This window comes from Sapajus apella, unplaced genomic scaffold (genome assembly GCF_009761245.1).
Source record: "Sapajus apella isolate SASKATOON/1434 unplaced genomic scaffold, GSC_monkey_1.0 scaffold9, whole genome shotgun sequence".
Classification (NCBI taxonomy): domain Eukaryota; kingdom Metazoa; phylum Chordata; class Mammalia; order Primates; family Cebidae; genus Sapajus; species Sapajus apella.
Window position 1 is genome coordinate 37287996 of NW_022436949.1, and position 23105 is coordinate 37311100.

The 23105-nt window shown below is 39.4% G+C and overlaps 1 protein-coding gene across 4 annotated transcripts in view; it reads left to right on the top strand.

Annotated features, from left to right (window-relative positions):
• Window positions 1-5778: 5778 nt before the first annotated feature.
• GPC5 (glypican 5) overlaps window positions 5779-23105 on the top strand; it is a 1400523-nt gene continuing 1383196 nt past the window's right edge. For all 4 annotated transcript variants that reach the window (XM_032277277.1, XM_032277278.1, XM_032277279.1 and 1 more), the window contains exon 1: window positions 5779-6304. In XM_032277277.1, the coding sequence (XP_032133168.1) occupies window positions 6142-6304 (163 nt within the window). In that variant the 5' untranslated portion in view covers window positions 5779-6141. The remainder of the gene's footprint in view (window positions 6305-23105) is intronic.

The window sequence follows — 23105 nt, forward strand, 5'->3', positions numbered from 1 at the left end:
GTCAAATCTAGAAGATGCAGTGATCCACAAATAAGTTGAGAAATTACAACCTGGTTTTGAAAATGTTTATTGATGCTATTCTATCAGTGAATTTTCCACTTTGAAAGTAATATAACCATTTAGAGATTAAGTGAAGTTAAAAATTTACTTCTGCTTAAAAAAGAATCAAAGATTATAATAAAGATAACATAGCATACATGAGATTATCAACCTTATAGCATCCAAATTCATTCAATAAAGTTATGCAATGCCCACAGAGAGTAGAGGTGGATATTCGCAGGCTCACTTGACCTCAAAAGATTTATCATGTGGCGGATAACCACCGGTGGCCCTTTAGTTCTCAGGTTACACAGCCAGTAACATCAGGTGTAAAATCTTATAAAGGTTAGAGACTTTTCCCTAGTTTAATTTCTGGAAAACATTCATTTAGCAAGATTATGTATTTCATGTAGTTAACAACTGGATTTATTGTTTAATTATTTTTCCTTAAGATGTTGGTGTAGTTAATGATGCAATGAAATTTTGGATGTCAATTTCATTCTATTTGGAAACCAAAAATGGTGCAAAATCTACATTTGAAAATGAGAGTAATGTATAATATATTCATTTTCATTATGTTGTAATTATACATACAATTTACACATGCAATGTATATTGTAACATTGAAGGACAAATTTTCACATTCTTACATTATAGACTAGAAGAAAATTATTTGAAGACATTTGGGTTCATAAACTCATTGAGTGTTGCTGGTTTCTTCTCCCAGTGTTCTTTCTGATTCTTTATATTCTCTTTTTGAAAGCAACTATTATTTTAATTTCTCTGTAAGTTCTCTGAAGGAAATAAAATGTCTTTCATTAGAAATTGCAAATATAAAACCTGTAAAATTAAAGATAGTACAAAATACTTTTGAAATCTTCACACAGGAACAGTTTACTTATTTAAGGTTTTTTGTGAAATAGTTAAGATTTTCTTTGCCTTGAAGCACACTTACTGAGATAATGACATAAATTCATCTAAAATACTTCAGAATCATTGGTGAACATGTACTGATGATTACAAGATGAGGATTTTCAAATTGAAAATATAGATTAGCGATATACAGGCACACACACATGCATGTGTGTGTGTGTGTGTGGTTATTTTTGAAAATGTGTTTGTTGATCAAAGTTTCTCACTGACTGTCATGTTAATTTCAGTTTGGTGTCTGGTTTTGAGTATTTTATGGATTGTTTTATTTGCTGTGTATTCTCTCCTTTAGGGAGCCTTCCTTTTCTTTTCCCCCTCCCCTCCTCTCCCCTCCCCGCCCCTCCTCTCTCCTCCCCTCCCTTCCCCTCCCCTCCCATCTCCTCCCCTCCCCTCCCCTCTCTTCCCCTCCCTTCCCCTCCCCTCCCCTCTCTTCCCCTCCCTTCCCCTCCTCTCCCCTCCCCTCCCCTCCTTTCCCCTCCCCTCCCCTCCCCTTCCCTCCTCTTCCCTCCTCTCTCCTCTCCTCCCCTTCCCCCTTGTCTAGTCTATTCTTTTTTCATTTCTTTTGAGACAGGATTTCATGCTGTCACCCAGGCTGGAATGCAGTGGTGTTAACATGGCTTACTGCAGCCTCAACCTCCTGTGCTCAAGTGATCCTCCGACTTCAGCCTCCCAAGGAGCTGGGGGCTACAGGCATGTGCCACTATGCCCAGCCAATTTTTTGGAATTTTTGTAGAGACAGGGTTTCCCTATGTTGCCCAGGCTGGTTTCAAACTCCTGGGTTCAAGCGATCCTCCTGGCTTAGCCTCCCTAAGTTCTGATATTACAGGTGAGAGCCACTGTACCCAAGGGTGATTGTCTTTTACAACCATTACTATCTTCACTAGACAGGAGATTTCAGGGGAATATCATTCAATTTCCTCCTGGTTACTTGGTGGCAAAAATTCATTACTGGAGCAGCTTGGGCTGACCTCCAACTTGGCTCTCTTCATCGTGCAACTAAGGACTTAGAGCCTGCAACAGCGGGAGAGAGAAGGTGGGTCAAGACAAAAGTCAGCATTTTTATGGAAATAGTGAAGTGGAAGTTATTTACATTAAGGATATTATTTCTCTGACCACCTCCTTTTCACCCAGTTGATGAAAGAGTGATACCCCTTTGTAAATAATACGAGATGATCAAACACACAAGACTTGACAGATGAAATTTACAGCATTTGTTAGTCACACATACTCATAGCTCAGGGAAGGAGGCTGCCACATGCCATGCAGGGCCATACAAGGGACGAGGAAGAGGGGCTGCATTTGGGAGCAGGGTGAACCTGCAGGAGTTGTGGGAGGCAGACTTTATAGTAACAAGAGGACGGTGTGCTTTGGGGAGGACCCTTTGGTTCCCACAGGAGAATGTGATTGGCTTGTTGGAATAATTGCCATGGAGGGGGGTGAAAGCCATTAGGTAGAAGACAGGGCAGGATGAAGCTGGTTCAGTTAAGGGAGGTAGCCAGCAAGCAAGCCTTCCTTTCTGAGTTGGGGGGCATATCTTGCCAGAGCAGGAGAACTCATGGCTAGGGGCCTGTGAGGCTCAAAGATGTCAAGGTAGTTTGTGGGATTTTGCAAAACAGTTCTCCTGGTTAAAAGCTTAGCAGAGGCAGGAGGTAGGAGCAGATAGCACCTTGGTCAGCTGCATGTCAGTGAGGTACTGTCTGGCCATCGTTGGAGCCAATGCAGGGCTCTGGGCCACTACAAACGAGATGTTCAGTGGGTTATCCACATGGACAGCTGTGAGTACCAGAGTTTCTATTCGTATGATAGGTTGAATTCAAGGGGCCACAAGCCAGGTGTCTGGCTTGTCAGGCAGTTGGGTGTAGTGACTAAGGGGGTACAGAAGCCATGAAGTATGAAGCCTGGCTTGCATTTGGGCTCTTATCAGTGTTTCTAGAAGGTTATTTAATCTCTTTGTATTTCAGTTTTCTCAGTAGTATAATAGTAACTGTCTCATGGAATGGTTGAAATGTAAAATGAGATAATATCTGTAAGTGCTTAATAAATATTAGCTATTGTTATTGACTGGATATAAAAGTTACCCAAATCAGCTTCTGAGGGTAAACTAATCAGTGGTCAGTCTTTGCCTAAAATAGTCAGGGTTGAAGACTCTGTGATGTCATTAAATCGCCTACACCACACTGGAGGTTTTTTATTTCCCTTTACAAGGTCCTAAGTCGACAAACTATGAACAGTTACTTAGAAAGTATCAGGGAAGTTTTGCATTTAGAATATGATTAAGTTGTATTTTAAATAATGGCCACTTAAAGATTCTTCTATCCAAGGTTATTGGTATTTTGTAAGCAAAGCGCAGTGCCTATTACATTAAAGACATTCAATACCTTTTTTGAATACCTTTGAAAAATAAGGCATTACAACTATCAAATTATGGAAAGTTTTCCCTTGCTTCATTTGTAATGTCTACCAGTAAATAGAACAAAAGGCTAGTTATAGTACAATTTGCAGAGACAGTTCTAGAATGCTCTTATAAAATACATCGTGGTGTTGTGTTCTGGGTGGAACGCCTGGCAGCTTCAGTAGCAGGTGTACTGTTGCCTTGCGTGGTGGGCTGGAACACTGAGAGGACAAGTTGCCATTGCAAGCTACATGGTGGCTCATCCCCTTCGCTAGCAGTTATGGATAAGAGGTAGAAAGAAAATATATTTATTTTTTGTTAATGGGGATATTTTATACAGACGAAACATATTCTCCTTAGTTACTCTGGCATTTCTATAAATGACCTCCCACCTGTTTTGTTAACTTATAAAATCACTGAGAAAACTTGCTTGCATGTCTCTATAAACTCCTAGTATGACTAGAACAGTGGTTTAAAAAATTGTATGTGTTCAATCAATATGTATTAGTCGATTAGTTTTTACTGAACTATCAATACTTAGTGTGTTTGTGATCTTTATCCTTGCAAGACACATTGTTTTAGGGATTCCAGTTAATGGATTGGACTGGGTAATTTAAGAATCCTTTTGATGCTAAGAGTCTATGATGATCAAATCTATCAAGGAGAGATCTTGGTAAGAATAAAGATGTTTTAGAAAAACTTGGAAATTTATTAGCCTCATATAGATATACAAGTAATTCTAGTAGAATACAGTGATACAGAGATAAATTTTGCATATTTACTAGTTAAAAAATCTGATAAATGAATAAACAGCCTTTGGTGTTGCTGCCCAAGAGCCTTTGGTGCAACCTGATTGGTTTTGGTGTACCATAGAATGGTCAAGGAGAGCCTGTGGAGAAGAACACGTGGTCCGGATTTGGAAGCCTCAGTTTGATTCCTGGCATTGTGACTACCTTAGGCACTCAGTAAGTCACTTCACCTCTCCGTGCCTGTTTTCTCATCTATAAAACAATGATAATAGTGGTAACTACCTTATAGGGTTATTATAAAGATTAAATGAGTAAATTCATATCCATAAAATACTTAGAATATGATCTGGCCCATAAGCATGATATACATTCTCATGGTGGCTCGTGTTTCTTTTCATAGATATGGCTGACTTCCAGGCAAGCTTTCGATGCTTAGTGGTTAGAGCAGAAAAGATTCATGAAGAACACTGTCCTTTGAAACAAAATCTCGTATTCAGAAAACTGATGCCGAACGCCAAGTAGCATGATTTCACTCTGAAGCAGTGTCTCAGCCATTGCCCTGGAATGGTTTTAAACAAGTGATAGACTGCTGAAAGTGCTGTCTTTGATGTCAAATGTTCATTAAAAGTCTTCACTAAGACAAAGTTTTTCACTACTATCTCTTGGCAAGGGTTCAAATTTGAGATGAAATTCCCTTAAAGTGGTTAAAGCACTCATAGTCCCACCTGCCTGATGCTTTTAACTAGTTTATTTTACACAAGGAGTACTCTCTTCAAGTGGATACAGATTGAGACACTCTTACAGGCTTAGCTGTTGAGTCAATCACATTTACAAAATACACCTGCCCTTTGGTTTATGGCGTGTAATGCATTCCTCTTGTAAACTATAAATTGACGGAATTCCTTTGCCATCTTAAAATAGCTTAAAGTCTTCGTTTTTCTATATTCCTTGTGAGGAACTCCTCTGAGCACTCTTAACTTAGTTGGTCTCTGAAAAATGTTTTAAAGAAATTCCAGAAGTGGTAAAGCTCACAGGGGCCCCATAGATACAAAGTGCAGAAGTAAAATATGATGCAAAATGGTGACAAGAGAATAAACTAGACTTCATTGTGATAAGAATGTGATAAAGTTTGATTGTAATTCTTATACCTTCTTTCAGAAAATAGTAATGTTACAGAAAACGATTCCTAAGCAGTGACACAAAGCAATTAAAAAAAAATAACTTCTCATGTGTACTCTTTTAAAACCTAAGTGTTATGAAGTCTCTCAATTGGGATCTTTAACTGTAAATAGTTTTTGCCTTTTGTATTATGTCCAGATTCCATTTCATGCAATTAGAATACAAATTCCTATGTATTGAGGACCTTGATTGTGTAGATATTTCTTCTTAGTTCCAGTTGGCGTTTCTCATCTCTTGTCTTCTCTGATCCTCTTTATGCATTCTTTGATTTTATCAGATGATTCTTCCCCAGAACGGACTGGGAGAACCAGGTCTGGGTTTAGTTTTATTTATTTGCGTCGATGTTGCTCGGAGTCTACAGCCTTGGGCCTGGCGTGACAGCATCTTAGGGGGTGCGGAGCCGGACAGCGCGCCGGGGGCGTGGCCGGGGCGTGGCCTGTCCGCTGGGCGGGGCGTGCGGGGCGGGGCTTCCGCGGAGCGCGACGGGCGGGCGCAACCCAGGCTAGGGCTGCCAGCCAAGCCGGGCGGCGGCGGCGGCCGGAGCTGGTTGCTCGCGGGCTCCCTGCGGCTCCACTAGTTTTCTTCGCCCCGCGCAGCGCCCGCTTGCCTCGACTGGGGAAGAAGAGCAGACAGTGCTCAGCTCGAAAACTCTGGTGTCTCAGCTTCGGGCCTCCACGGGGGACAGCCAAGTGCTCCCAGGTGAAGCCGGCGCCCGCGGGCGGTCCCTACACCCCGCCGCCGCCTCGCACCGCTGGGAGCCTCGGCCGCCGCGTCTTCCACGCCTGCAGCTCGGCCGAGGCGCGCGGGGCCAGTGGCGTCTCCTGCGGGGTAAGGGGGACCAGGACTGCGAGGATGGATGCGCAGACCTGGCCCGTGGGCTTTCGCTGCCTCCTTCTCCTGGCCCTGGTTGGGTCCGCCCGCAGCGAGGGCGTGCAGACCTGCGAAGAAGTTCGGAAACTTTTTCAGTGGCGGCTGCTGGGAGCTGTCAGGGGGCTGCCGGATTCGCCGCGGGCAGGTAAGGAGATGCGGAGGTCGCGGGGCTGGGGGCGTCCGAGCTCGGCCTGCGCTCCCCAGGCTCCCCGGGTGACACTCGGGGAAGATGACCTTTCGGGCCCTGCAGCCGCGCAGGGTGAGTCCCGGGGAGGCCTCCGGGGTGCTGGGCGCGGACAGCCTGGGCGCAGCGCAGCGAAGCGCGGCTCCGGGGACCGCGAACCACGCCTGCATCGAAGCCGGGTTCTGGGCTTCTGCTTTCCGCCCGGCTCCCTGCGCCCCAGAGGATGAGTTGGAAAGAGCCAGGAAAGCAAACATCTGGGCTGGGGGACACCCAGTCTGATTGCGTTTCTGTTCCGAGTAGGAATTTCACCAGTGTCCCACCGGGGGTTTCTGTTTGCTGCTTTTTCATAAGGGGGAGGGAATTGAATTGATCGCCCCAAGTTGGTACTAAACATCACAAACCTGCGATATGCTCCTTTGCTGCAGAATGGGGCGCAGACAAGGGCAGTCGGTCTCCTCCGTAATTAGTACTTGGACCCTGTGCACCCAGAGGCGTGACCCTTAGCTGCCCTTCTGCGCCCTGGCATCAAACCCTGCTTGGAGAAACCCAACCACCCAGCGTGTCTCCCAGCACCACAAGGTAGTTTTTAGCCTGAAAAGTATTATGGCAACAGGCGATCAAACCGAACGTATTGGGGAGTCACTTGACATGGGTGAGATGTACCAGGGATCCCAAAGGAAAGATAGTGTGGCCAGTGTGGACCCTGCTTCCTGTGAGCGCCTCTGCCTACGCTTTGGAACCCTTCCACCCCCCCCCCGCCCCCCGGTTTCCACCGCACCAATTTCCTTCTGCTGGCGGGAGTTCCAGTGTAGATTCTGCCTGGAAGAATAGGTTGTAGTTGTCAAACACAATAGCAGGTGTCTGGAGCTAAGTAAGATCTCAGTGGAGCCGTGCACCTCTTTCGCTGTGTCTATGAAGTCAACATAGACGAATCTGTGAAGTTACTGGTTGAACAAAGAACTTGTGAAGAACGCTTGACTCTAAAATCCATCCTCTGCTTGAGTTTCCAGGCTTGAGAGACTTGATTGTAGCACTAAGGAGCTGTGAGCTGTAGCCACTTTTCTTGATTGCTTTGCTGGCTGTGAACTCAATTTTAAGTCATTCCAGAAAGAAAATCTAGGCATTCGGGAACATTGACTCCATCTGAGTTTACATGACCAGTCAGAAACACACAGTTATTTATTTGTATACCTGTTTGGTACCAGATGCTTTTTCTATACTACTTTTGACATTCTCAGTTTAGGGTGATTCTTCCGTCCCCAAACAAAATATCCCCTTATAAATCTGTATTTTTCTTATTTCAGTGCATTCTTTTCATTAAGAAATAAATCTCACTTATCAGCTGTTGATAGAACTAAAGTGAGTTTGTGTGTGTGTGTGTGTGTGGTGAGAGTGTTGTGATGTGAAATCCTCACCTGAAGTATTAGATTTTTACCCCCAAATACTGTAACTTTGCCTGCTATGTTTACCGAATATGGACAGCCAGCCCCTCCTCTTCAGTAAGGCCCTGATTTCACTCCACTCTGGGATCTCAGTATTTCTGATACCTGCTGAATGCAACACATTGATTGGGTGTTACATTCCTAGAACCTTGTGGGTATCATCTCATTTGAAGAGGAACTTTCCAGAGTGTCAATCATTAAGACAGTGTCTTAGCAGAAGAATGTCAAGGAAAACTAAAACTCTGCCACCAAGAGGGAAATGACCGTGATTATTTGCATTTGATACACATGGCACACAAAGTCACGGCGAGAATCTTTCTTTTTTAAGTCACTCTGGATTGTTTCCGCATTGCTAGTAGTTTTTTTAAATTTGTGGCTGAAGGTGATGGAGGAATCACAGGAGTGCTTAAGACGTTGGTAGTACTGGTGAAAAGAAATGCTAAGTTCCTTTAATATTTTCATTAAGAAAAAAAATCACACAAAAGTACTATGCTAATTTAGACCCACACAATAAAAAAGCATTCATATAGGAATTTCATATAATTCTGAAGTTTTGTGTCTGTATTGTTGGTCATTCTTTTATGAATAATTCAGCAAAATATTAAACTGTTTTTTAAACATTGATTCCTCTCATTTCTCTAAAAAACCCCTCAATCTCAAATTGAGCATACCACACATATCACATGCTTAATAAATATTTTTCTTTCTTTTTGTATTTATATATGATCTATAACATTTAACATGATTGAGTTTAGTAATTGACTATCATACTTCCTATAATTATCCTCAATCTCGAGAGCACATAGTTAATATATAAGTAGTCATTTCTACATGAGAATACAAATAGTAATATTTTTAACAAATGTATTCATTTAGCACATAGCCTTTCACTGACTAAAACAAACACATTTAATTTGATATTTGTTTTCCTTGGAAGCACACATTTTTACTGCCTTCTTCCGTTTCTTGTTCACAGTAGTTAATCCCTGAGATGTCTGGCCAAAATGCAGTTTGTATAACATAAGCAGGTAGAATAAGTTTTTAGTTTCTTCCTGCCTTTGTGACTTACTTCTTCTGAAAAATGTTATCCAAGTTGAAATTATTAAAATTGTGAGAGCGGTGATTTAAACTGTTTCTTAGATTCCCCTCACCTTTGTTCTCTACCCTGCTCCAATTCTTTTAAGCCTATTGAGCTCCTAAGGATGTTTGGATGAGAAATGTAAAAAAGGAGACAAGGTGTAAATGTGATTAGAATTACAGATTTCCCTGTGTTCTGATTTTATTTTCTAAGTAGTAGTCAAGGTGCCCTTTGCTCTTGTTTATTTTATTCAGAAAAGAACTGTTAGTGAAAGTGTCTTTTAAAGGTCTCTTCATTTTTATTTTATTTATTGGGGATGGGGATAATGCTTTTCTATTAGAATTCTCTTTGCACATGCATTGTGCGTTGTTCACACATGCAGTATTTCCTCTTTTAGAGGATAGTTCAGAAAGGGGGAGTTTATAAAAAAAATAAAGACAACATTTAAATAATTTATATACCAGCTATTTTTTGAAATGTGGATGTTTGTTGATATAGAACTCTATAGCAAGTATATTCTCTATATCAAGAAGTCTGTGAAAGTAACTTTTCCTTGGTAGATTTTGGCTATAAGTAGAATAATAAAAATAAACTCTTGATGTAGCTAAATGAAAATTTAATACTAAAAGACACTGTCAGCAGTGCTCTGTAGTTTTCTTCTTCTTTTTTTTTTTTAACTGCTTTCATTATAATCAAATCTTATAATCATTCCAAGGACAGTGTGGTTTCATTCTCACACTTAAGAAAAATGATCTGCTTGGTAACCTTGGAGTTTGGAATCACTGGATAGACATTTGGCTTTCAAAACTTGGTTCTGCCACTTGTAGTTCTGCTTCCTAGATATATTATCATCTCTAGCCTGTTTTCTCATTCATAAATGGGGATATTCTTAAAAAGTGTTTCTGTGGATAAAGTGAAATAATGTAAAATGTCACAAACCGAGGCACATAATAAGTGCTCAAAATATGTTCTTGTTGTCATTATAATTTTTTGTTTAGTGTCTTGATTTTAACTTGATTTTTAAGGATGACATTTAGTTTTAGATCTTTATATATCACAAGATGCTTTTGTAACAAGGAGTTGGTTTTAAGTCAGAAATGATTATTTTTACATTTGGGAAATGCATTTCTATTTGAAGTGATATCCGTTATGTTACGGTGAATATTTTGTTGTTTTGTAAACTAATAAACCTCTATGAAACAAGGCTGAGCCACTGCTAGCCGCAGCACCCATAACCACTGCCCCCACTGCCTCACCACCATTCTTCTGCCTGTAGGGAGGTAAAATAATGCCTCTAAGGTGGTTTACAGATTCACACAATTAGAATGCTGGTGTCTGTTGTCATTCACAGACGATAATTGGAAACTGTAACTCTATTTCTCACGAATTAACCAGTTTTGCTCTCGAGCAACATATTTATGGTGATCAAATTTCTAAAGCCACAATTGGGACCCATCGTCTGACGCTGGGGCAGATGATTAACATCAGGATTGCCCTGGGTTGAAGCCTAGCAGCCAAGAACCACCAGAAACAAGACTGTAACATTAGATTAATTTTGCAGCAAGGAAGATTGCACACCAAAGGAACACTGGAGATTTTGGGAGGAGGCAGTTGGGAGGGCTTTTTGTACGATTTGGGCTTGTGGTGGGCTATTGTAAGGAGGGTTTGATGAAGCGAGGCAATTCAGGAATTGGTGTTTTGGTAACTTTTACCTAGGTGTTAGAAAGATTAAGGGAAGGGTACTTATCATTAATAAAGAAGCAGTAGTGGCTAGTGTTGGTCAAAAGAGGGGAATGTTTCATTATTTTTGTGGTTGCAGAGTGCCTTTCTCTCCATCCTATTATACTGCAGGTCCCAAGACGCCTCATCATTGTTTTCTAATTCTGTACATGTTATTTATCTTGAATTGTGAGCATCAAGACCCAGTTCCATTGCCAGGGTACTTTGTTACCTTTTCCCTTGGGAAGTCCAGTCTGTGCTCTGATGTCTAAGAGAATCATGTGTTTTGTTTTTCTCTAGGCTTTTAGTGCATCTTATTGATGGAGAAATGAGCTTATTTTTCTACTTTAGGGTCATAGAATCCAACAGTTCATCAGGTGCTGAATTATACTGATCACACATATTCCCACATGGGGTCAATTATAAATATTGCTGTCAACTATTAATCTTGTGTATCAACTATAAATATTATATATGTCCCCATTCTCCCTCCATCCCATAATTTAAGTTCCATTTTGCCGAGTGTCCAACAACCTATAGTTGTATAATTGGCTTAGGAGGGATACAATTTGATGAATTTAAGAATAATATTTTCCACTTGTCACCCCTCTATCCCTTATTTTTCCTTGTTTCCAGTCTGCTAAGGCTTTCTGGAACATAGGCATTTTTGGTGTGCACATGTTATGTGTATAATCCACTTTTCACATTGTCCTTATGTTTGATAAGAACACTTTCTAAATCTACAACATTTCTTTTGTAATTACCTGGTAAGACCAAGAATAACATTCTAGCTAGGTGCCTCACCTAAACAGACATGATTTATAGACGAACGGTCTCTTGGTATAACTGTTCAGCCGACAAACAACAGATCTATTTTGTTAAAATGGGGTCATGAGAGACTTCATACACACGCCTGTTGACATATGTCTGTGAATGTGGTAACTGATCTACTCGGTTAAGTAACAATAGCAATTAATTTTAATAGAGAGTAGCAATTTTCCATATCTACCTTTCTTTTATAAAGTCCTGACCTTCAACAAGAAGAAAAGGGAGCACTGATTATGCTCTCAATTCTTCAACTTTTCAGTTTTAGTAAATCTTCAATTTCACTAATGAGACTGCCCAAATCGTCCTGAAATGATTATCCATCCCTCTATGAATCACAACAAACAGCACAGCCTGTGATTAGCTGCATCAGGTCCACACATGGCTACTATGTAAGCTGAATGTGCAGTGCACTTTTATAGAAAGAAAAGGAGATGTTATACTCCCATATTTTTATGGAAGAATATGTTTTCTTGAAAATTAAAAAAAACTGAAAAGTACAAATGAAGTAAAATAATTTTACCATCCAGAAATAACCACCAAAACTACTTTGCATTGCTTTTTAGCATGCTCATCAGCCCCCTGCTAAGCCTGACTATTTTTTGAAAGAACACAGAATAATTTTTTTAAAACATGTCTGTTCCAATTATGAACATATATTTATTTCCCATTTCCCATGCTGTTAAATATCTTTCTAAGCCAGATTTTTTTTTTCCCTTTGAAATGGAGTCTCACTCTGTAGCCCAGGTTGGAGTGCAGTGGTGTGATATCGGCTGACTGCAACCTCTGCTTCCTGAGTCCCAGTTCAAGCAATTCTCCTGCCTCAGCCTCCCAAGTAGCTGGGACTACAGGCACATGCCACCATGGCCAGCTAGTTTTTGTATTTTTAGTAGATATGGGGTTTCATCAGGTTGGCCAGGTTGGTCTTAAATTCCTGACCTTGTGATCTGCCGCCTCAGCCTCCCAAAGTGTTGGGATTACAGTTGGTAGCCACCGCACCCAGACCTAACCCTGATTTTTATGTGTGTATATATATATATATATTCACACATAAAATATATATAGAAATTAAAATATATATATATATATATATATATGTATATATATATATATAATTGTACTTTAGGTTCTGGAGTACATGTGCAGACCATGCAGGATTGTTGCATACGTACATACATGGTAATGTGGTTTGCTATTTCCATCTCCCCATCACCCACATCTGGCATTTCTTCCCATATTATCCGTCCCCAACCTCCCCACCCACCGCTGTCCTTCCTAGTTTCCTCCAACAGACCCCAGTGTGTGATGCTCCCCTCCCTGTGTCTATATGTTCTCACTGTTCAACACCTGCCTATGAGTGAGAACATGCAATGTTTGATTCTCTGTTCCTGTGTCAGTTTGCTGAGAATGATGGTTTCCAGGTTCATCCATATCCCTACAAAGGGCACGAATTCATCATTTTTTATGGCTGCATAGTATTCCATGGTGTATGTGTGCGACATTTTCCTTGCCTAGTCTATCATTGATGGGCATTTGGGTTGGTTCCCGGTTTTTGCTATTGTAAACAGTGCTGCAGTAAACACACGTGTGCATGTGTCTTTATAATAGAATAATTTATAATCCTTTGGATATATACCCAGTAATGGATTGCCAGGCCAAATGGAATTTCTATTTGTAGGTCCTTGAGGAATCACCACACTTTCTTCCACAATGGTTGAACTAATTTACACTCCCACCAACAGTATAAAAGTGTTCCTATTTCTCCACAAAATCAATGTGCAGAAATCACAAGCATTCCTATACACCAATAACAAACTAAAAGACAGCAAAATTAAGAGTCAACTCCCATTCACAATTGCTACAAAGAGAATGAAAAACCTAGGAATACAACTAACAAAGGATGTAAAGGACCTCTTCAAGGAGAACTACAAGCCACTGCTCAAGGAAATAAGAGAGGACACAAACAGATGGAAAAACCTTCCATGCTCATGGTTAGGAAGAATCAATATTGTGAAAATGGCCATACTGCCCACAGTAGTTTATAGATTCAATGCTGTCCCCATCAAGCTACCTATGACCCTCTTCACAGAACTGGAGAAAACCACCTAAAACTTGATATGGAACCAAAAGAGAGCCTGCATAGCTAAGACAATCTGAAGCAAAAAGAACAAAGCTGGAGGCATCACGCTACCTGACTTCAAGCTATACTACAAGGCTACAATAATCAAAACAGCATGGTAATGGTACCAAAACAGCCTCATTTTTTTATGTGGCTGTATAGTATTGCACTAAATCTCTGTAACATAAATTAAATTCACCCTTGTTAGAACTGTAGGTTTCCAGTGTTCTCTACCATAAAGTCACATGGCTGAGGATATCAAAGGCACATGTGTCAAACTCTTACACAACTCATGGCTTTGTACATTACCTACATTACTATACGTTAGTGTTTTTCAACCTGAGTGCCATTGATGTTGGGAGATTAACAGTTCTTTGTTATGGGGTACTGTCCTGTGTATTGCAGAATGTTTAGAAGCATCTCTCACCTTCACCCACTAGATACCAATAGCAGTACCACCCTCCACCAAGTTGTGATAACCATAAATGTTTCCTGATATTGCCAACTGTTCCATGGGAGGCAAACTTGTCCTGGTTGAGAACCACAGGCACGAACTCTTCAACCCGTGGGTCCTTCACATACGCAGATTGTGTAGTTGGCTTGTTTGCAGGTTTTGCCTAAATGTTGGCTCTTCACAGAGGTCTTTCTCAAAGTTCACTAAAGTAGGTGACACCACTTATTATTGTGGAATCACTTTTGTTTCCTGCATGGCACTTTTCATGGTACTGCATTTCTTTTCTTTGTTTTAACTCCAGGTCTTCTGCCACTATGTTGTGTACATGATGGAGATAGAGAACATACCTGCCAGTCAAGCAGGATCCCACACTCAGATGAACTGTGTGGTTGGTTTAATGTTCTCTTGTCACCCTATTGAAATTTTATTGTTGTTCAGACAGGGTCTTACTCTGTCACCCAGGCTGATGTGCAGTCGTACAATCATGGCTCACTGTACCCTTGACCTCCCTAGGTTCAGGTGACCCTCCCACCTCAGCCTTCCGAGTAGCTGGGCCCAGAGGTGCATTCGACCATGCCTGGCTAATTTTTTTTTTTTTTTTTTTTTTGCATAGATGGGGTTTCACCATATTGCACAGGCTGGTCTTGAACTCCTGGGCTCTAGCGGTCTGCACACATTGGTGACCCCAAATGCTGGGATTACAGGTGTGAGTCACCATGCCTGGCCCTTACTGAAATTTGAACAAAAGGCCCTGCATTTTCTTTTTGCATTGGGCACTGCAAATTATGTAGCCAGTTCTAATGTGTACCTTGTTGCCTCTTGAGTGTGTGGTGTGTAGAACAGGGCTTGATAGAGAATAAGAGTTTCAGTAAAGATTGAATAATTTAATAACCTTTAAGGAGTATCTTGATACATTCTTTGAACTCTGATTTTATTTTATTTATTTATTTTTTGTTAGAATATGTTCCTTTAGCTCAGAGAAGTTTGTTATTACCCTGAACTCTGATTTTTAAGTGAAACTCTAGACATAGGCCTGTGGCTACTGACTATCTCAGATTCTGCTTCTGTGTGCAATGATATTTTTGTTTTGTGATGTTATATAAATGCGTTAAAGATGGACCCCCATGTTTTTCTTCTTCACAGCAGGCTAGAACCATTAGCCCAAAGCCAAATGGTACTCAATTTCGATTTTTATACACACAGTTGTTTTAAATATCAAATAAACATATGTTTAGCTATTTAAAATCTACCTGCTTTGCATATCTGACAAAATTTAACTTAACAGCTGCTAGCTCTAGATAAATAAACTCTGGGGCACTAAAAGACCCCAAGCCTTTGATGCCCTTCAAAGCTCTCTGACCCAGACACTTCCCGTTTTCTAGTAAGTGGTTATCACGTAGACATGCAAGCCTCCTCTCCAATTTCCCCTTCTCCTGGGAGTTTCCTTGTCATCTTTCCCTTCTGGGTGGTGGCCAGGCACCATTGTCTCTGGAAGGTCTCCTGTTTGAGGGACTTGGCCTCTGGACAACCTGTCAAAGCACGACCCAAATAAAGCTCCTTTTGTACTACTGCCATCTTGTGGCCCTGTATTTTCTTTAATTAGCCTCGATATCCTGAAACTCACCACATATGGGTCAATATTTCTAATGGAAGGTAGGGACTCAAGGTAGCAATACTGATTTTCAATATATTTCTTTCTTTTACTAGACTGTAGGCTATTTCAGAACAGGATCTGTGATTAGGCCAACATTATAAATAGTGATTTATAGAATGAATCTTATTTTTATAGTTACCTGATAGGTTATTTATTGTGTTTTATTTTTATGCTTCATATTAGTAGAATGAAATATAGAGAATGAAGTTTCTTAAAATGTATCTGGGCTCAGTTGTGTTGAATGAATTGTTCTTACGGAGTTAATTTTTTCTTGTATAACCCAGCCACAAATTTTATAGAGTGATGAAACCTTTCACATTTAAAGGAATTTTTGTCTGTTATCTAACATTTTTGAAATGGAGTAAATGAGTTGCCAGGCAAATGTTTAGAAGAGGGTATTCTCAAATGTCCTGTAAGGAAAAGAAAATTATTTAACATCTAAAGGATTCATCTGCGCTGCTGTTATCATCATGTAGTTGGTGCAGTTGATCTGCTTTAGAGCATTGATCTGTTACTGGGAGAGTGGAGAAAAATAAAGGTGAGCAGTTAAAATTTGCATCTGTCTGTGGATTGGTTGGTTTGTGTATTATTTGAATTTTTTTTTCAAAATGTATTTTTTTATGAGGAAATTAACAGTGAAGAACTAGAAAAGGGTTCAGTTTTTCTGTTTTTTACAGTTGTTAATCCCATGTTGGGAGTGAAGTATACATCACGCATCTGTGGAATTGTTCCTGAGCTGATCATTGCTTGTTAAAGGACACTAACTTGGAGTTCGGTCTCCATTGCAGACCAACCAGAGGGACCACGGTTTTCAGAATAAGGAAACAAATAATTGCTATTAAATCCCAAAACATGATATATTGTAGCAGGTATAATCTGTCTCTGAAGTATTTCCAACAATTTCAATTTTAGAAATACTTACCTTTTTGAAAAATTTATTTTAAATTGACAGCAAAAGTTGGGTTTATTTACCATATGCAACATGATGGTTTGAAGCACAGTACCTGTACCTTGTGGAATGGTTAAATCTAGCTAATTAAACTATGCATTACCTCACATAGTTATCGATTTTGTTGTGGTGAGGACATTTTAACATTTACTATCTTAGCATTTTTCAAAAACAGAAAATATCATGTTAACTGTAGTCACTATGCTGTGCAATAGGTCACTTGAGTTTATTCTTTCTATCTGTAAATATGTGTCCCTTGACCAACATCTTTCTAATCTTCCTCCTCCCAAACAGCCCCAGCTTCTGGTAATCACCATTCTCCTCTGTATTTCTATGATATCAACCTTTTTAGATTCTACATGAATGAGATCATGTGGCATTTGTCTTTTTGTGTCTGGTTTATTTCACTTAATATACCATCCTCCAGGTTCATCCATGTTGTTGCAGATGACAGCATTTCCTTATTTTCATGGCTGAATACTATTCTATCATATATACGCACACACACACACACATATGTATATATGTGCCACATTTTCTTTGTCCATTCATCAGCTGATGGATGCCTAGGTTTATCTAGTCTTTAAGATCTCTTTTCAATGGTGTCTTAGAAAATCATAATTTTTCCTATATGAATTGTGGCTGGTTATTTGTTTAGGATATTTTTACAAGAGCAACTAGGAAATTTTGCTAAAGTTGAAAGAGTATTTAAGCCAATGCTAATGAAACAAAACTGCATAATTAGATATGGTCCAGCTATTAACTTAAATATGTTTCAAATGTAGTAATATTTAAGTGCTAGTAAATGTTGTTTCATAATTTACGTTGTTTATTACTCTTATTAGGATAACGGGTTTAAATTACTAGTTTTTCTCTCCTCTGTGCTATAATAACCAAATCTATTTCAGGTTTCATAATTCCTCATAGGCAATATAATTAAATAATTTTTGCAGGTATTTTTTTGAATAGTCTTGCTTTTCCTTGTTTTACAGTTTCAAGGGAATTTAGTTCATGATTTCTTCAATATATGCCTTGGGAGAAGATAAAATCTGAGAAGGGAATTGGATAAAAAGCACACCAAGAGTGTGTCTTCATTGATTAAATGAGCATAAAAATTATTTCTGGACGTCCTTGTTCATTACATATATATTCTTTAAATGGAAGATTGTCAATATTAAATTACTTGTGCAGATTTATTTGCTCTTTGAATAACTCTCTTATTCGGTAAGGTTATACAGAGTTACATTTGGTTCATTTTCTTTTGATCATTGAGATGTCTGTGTTTAATGAGCTAAAACTGAAGTAGGTCAATAAAACGAGGAGATTAACAGCCCGTTCTCACCAGGCTTGGAATTCATTTCACTCTAGGGGGAAAAAAGTCATTTTTGAAAACGGTATTTGATCAACTTAAAAGGTAAAGGGAATAGGAACAACATGGTAAAACTGAAAAAGCTGAGGAATCAATGAGTTCTTCAAGGTACGGTTTGTTAAGTGAAGCTCTGTGGATCTGTATTTGTGTAATTAAGTGTTTCGTTACAAGAGCAGAACGAAATTTTACTTCTTCCTTTGATAAAATTTTACTTCTTTCTTTGGTAAGTTCAGAAGCACAAAAACAACTTCAAGTTTTAGCATATTTCCTATTCAATTCATCTTTGGAAGTACCTTACATAACAAGGAAAACTAGTAGTTATGACAGATGATTAAAATGTCATGGAATAAATAAATGGGAAAAGCAGACTCATCAACTTATTTGTTGCATATTATGGTCACGTATTTTATCTTATTTTTTGTCAGGGGACAAGGAAGATACGTGTGTCATATATTATTTTTTTCTCTTCTCTTTTATATTAGATTGAGGGGGAACATGTATAGGTTTGTACTTGGGCATATTGTGTGATCCTGAGAGTTAGGGTCTGAATGATCCCACCACTCAGTTGCTTAGCATAATTTCCGACAGATGGTTTGTCAACCCTTGTCCACCTCCCTCCCTCCCCTCTCTTGTAGTTCCCAGTGTCTGTGCTTCCCATCTTTATGTCCACGAGGACCCAGTGTTCAGCTTCCACTTATAAGTGAGAACATGTGGTTTTTAGTTTTCCATTCCTGTGTTGATTTGCTTAGAATAATGGCCGATGGTCACCTATTTTAGTGAATAACGTGAACAACAATGAGTTTGTATTTTGAAATAGGTTAGTCTTGACTCCATCACTTATTAGCTATGTGACCTTTAGCAAATGAGTCAACCTTTTGTATTTTATCTACAGGCTTGTCCCTTTTCCCTGTCAGTGATTTTTGAAAGGGAAAAGGGAAGGTGGTTTGTGAACAGTTATAGTCTTTACAAATGTGACTTAATTGATTCTATCATAAAATGTTCTTAGATACATTTAAATAATAATTTGTGCTGGGTCAGGGAGCAGGCAGAGAAATCATAGTAGAGCCATTTCCCTTCACCTTTATGAAATACCAAACTTTCAAATATTTGTCTTCTATCACTCACCCTCAAAGTATTAATCCTGCACTCTTAGAAACATTGTCTCTGTTTTCATTATTTAATGTATTAAATATTGTATTATTTGTGGTTCATTCATATGGTAAAATCAAATTTGTTTATTCGTATATAAAGTTTAAGAACTAAAGACTGGACTTTTGCAAAATAATGCTATTTAAATGAATTCAATTAAGATCAAGGGAGGGGAATTTGCCTGGAAATATAAGATGGTTTTAAGACTGAATTAATGTGCACAGGGATAGATTCTATAATGTCTGATAGGCTTCATCAAGTGAGTAGGAGTTACTTCTCTATTGTATTCTTGTATGTCATCGTGCTGAGGGTCTTGGCATGTCCCCTATATTGAAGATGAAAACTTATCTTCCATATGAAAGGCACAAGGGTGGAGTGTGCTGGCAATTCTGTCTGCCCCTTCAGAAGGGCTCTCCTCCCTACCCTTTGTTCCTGGCTCTATCATTGGGCATTCTTGGCTCTGGCAGTTAATGGGAAGCAGTAGCTACAGAAGGACCCGGCAAGTGGAGTAGGGAGACGTAGCCCTCACATTTATGGAGTCACAACAGGTTGGCTATGACAGTTCACCTAAAACCACCGCTCCTGTTGAGTGGCCTCACAAGTCTCTGAATTCTTGTGCCCACTTTCTCTTTGCTCTCCAAGGGGCAGTATCAGTGACCTCGCCACAGTTACTAGCTAGGGAATATTGCATGATCCTTACAGTTTCCTATACGCTGCTCCTTACAAAAATTTTATTAAGTCTCATTTTAGGGTGGCAGTCTATTTTCTCCCAGGATTCTGTATGATAATACTTTATATACTTTAAATACTTGAAGTCACAGCTTTCAGAAGATACTTTGATTTGTATTTAAAATGTATAGAAACATACATCTGTTCTAGAGTCATTTGTAAATGTCTTTAGAAGTTCCAGTTAATAATTTCTGTACTCACATTCAGTTGCTTCATAATCATGCTTTTGTTAAATGTTCCTTTCCCTCCCTTCCCTACCCTTTCCTCTCACCCCTTTTGTGAAGAGCATTAGTGGCAGCTAGTTCTTTAGGCTTCAGTTGAAAATATGGCTGATTGGATAACACTCCATGATGATATGGTAACTTAGTCCCCACCTACCCTAGCAATTCAATCACCAAATTCTCCTAGATCCTGTTTCACAGATGCCTTTGTGAATTCTCTGCCTACCACCATTGCCACCACCTTGTTTTACCCAGTGCCTTTTCGTGACTGAATTGCTCAATCAGGCTATATGTGCTCTTAGCCCTTGCTAGTCCATTTGCCAATAGATTCCCAACTGAGCTCCCAATAAAATCCAAATCTTATCTTTCTTTCTTGCTCACTGCCTTTCTTAAAAATAGAAGATCAGTGTTGTATTTGAATACATAACTTCTGTACAATAAAACAAAATGAAATACCACAGTGAAATGGAGCTCCATGACATTCTATCTGCAATGCACAGCAATCAGAAGGTTAGCATCCTTAATCATAAATGAGTCCTCATAAATTGGTAACAAAGACACTAACATACCACGTGAAATGAAAAAAAGAACGTAAAGAGGAAACTCAAATGATGTAAATGACTAATGTGGATATGTGAAGATTAGTGAACTTAAATTAACAGAGGAAAAATAACCTCTCAGTAATATGACATTATCAAAGATTAGAAATACAGATATCTAATGGTCCTGTGATTGTAGGAAATAGAGCATTCTCATCTATGAACACTGAAAAAGAAGATTGATAAAGACTGTCTCTGCCTTCAGGAAGAATTTAGCAGCATGACTCAAAATTTAAATGCTGTGTACCCTTTGCCCAACTTACAGGAAAGTCATCCAAAAGTAATTGGATAAAATTCAAACTGATTTATATATAAGCATGTTCATGGTAGCTAATGTAAACATCTACTAAATGATAAATTATGGATAATTATGTGGACATTAAATGAATAAAGGTAAAGCTGTATAAATAACCAAAGTACAGGCTGAGCTTGGTGGCTCACGCCTGTAATCCTAGCACTTTGGAAGCCAAGGCAGGAGGATTTCTTGAGCTCAGAAGTTCAAGACCATATTGGCAAATAGAGAGACTCTATCTCTACAAACAATTTAAAAATCAGCCAGATGTAGTGTTGCACACTTGTGGTCCTATGTAATCAGGTAGCTGAGGTGGAAGGATAGCTTGAGCCCAGGAGGTCAAGGCTGCAGTGAGCTGTGATCATGCCACTGTACTTCAGTCTGGGTGACAGAGAGAGACCCTGTCTCAAAACTAAACAAAAAACCAAAATGAACAAGTGACTTAGGACATCATTGAAAGAAGAACGCAAACATGGCCCCACTAAAAAACAAAAACAAAACCCTCCCCTAAACCGAAAACGACTTACATATTGATTTACGTATGAACAAATTCCAAACAATGTGGACAGAATACCATTTGTAGTAGATAGCATTGGAGAATAGAATTAGTAGGAGAAACAGCAGTGAAGAAGTAAAAATACATACTTTAAAATTTCTGCCTGCTTTGAATTCTTAAAAAAGATAATTTAAAAATTGAACCAGATTTTAATAGTTACCCTGTGATAAGTATTTATAAAAGTGATTCACTCTTATAGGAGCACTGAGATGAAGCCCTTGCAATCCCACATTCTGAGCTGCTCTGTGTAATATCACCTTCCAGGCTCCTGGGATTGAGTCCAATAACAGCAATGACAACAGTCAGTCTCACTGTTCTTTAGCCTGATTGTCTTGGCTCTGGTGTAGCTTATCCGACCCTTGATCTGGCCCCTTCTTCTTTAGCTTCCCATTTGGAAGAGTCAGATTTTGTTCTTGAGCTACCATAAGTAAAATTATTCCTCAAAAATCATCCGTGGAAATACTGAGATGATGTAACTTCAGAGCCAGGAATTATTTCTGAAGTCATCTTTGAATCAGAGTACCTAATTATGGCCATATCTTTAAGAACAAAGAAACATCATCTTGCTCTTGGACTGTCATGATAGTGTATTGGTTTTATTTGCAGTTTTATCTTCACTGGAAGCCATTTCTCATACTGCCTCAATGGTGACGGATATAGTTTGGCTGTGTCCCCACTCAAATCTCATCTTGAATTGTAGTTCCCATAATCCCCATGTGTTGTGGGAGGAACCCAGTGGGAGGCAATTGAATCATGGGGACAGTTATCCCCATGCTGTTCTTGTGATAGTGAGTGAATTCTCATGAGATCTGATGGTTTTTTAAGGGGCTTCCCCGCTTTGCTCAGCATTCACTCTGTCCTGCCACCTTGTGAAGAAAGTGCCTATTTCTCCTTTGCCTTCTGGTATGTTTGTAAGTTTCCTGTGGCCTCCCCAGCCATTCAGAACTGTGAGTCAATGAAACCTCCTTCTGTTGTAAATTACCCAGTCTTAGGCAGTTCTTTATAGCAGTATGAAAATGGACTAACACTGTGATGTTTCCATATAGAAAAGCTGATGCCATTGCTTCTCTAAACTGTTCACACTTTAAGATTTCAGTGACAGCAGGCCAGTTAATTGGAGTGCATTGAGGCATCTCAAGGGACAATGAAGACGAAGGAAGGGAGGGATGCAGATGGGCTAAAACAATGAAAATTGGGACTAGAGTGCTTACATATCTCTTACTCCATTTGGCTTTTGCATAGTTTTTCCTGCCCCAGAGAGACTTGTATCACATAACTGAAAATATAACTGCTATAATGCATCCACCAAAAGGGAGAAACCGACCAAACTCTCTTAGTTATGAGTTTAAAAATTTGAAGGAGGGTGTCACCTTATAAAGTATTGTCATTTTCCAACTAACTATAAAGATGGATTTGGGAGTGGAGGAGAAGGTCCTAGAAAAGCTGTGCAAGTCATATACATAAATTCACAGGCATCTGATACACATCTTAATACATCCTTCATGGTTCCCTAGTGCTATGGTGAAAACTCAAACTCCCATGTATTGCGTTTTCACATCTCAGTGATATAATCCCTGCCTTCTTTTCCAGTCCTTGTCTCCTGTGGT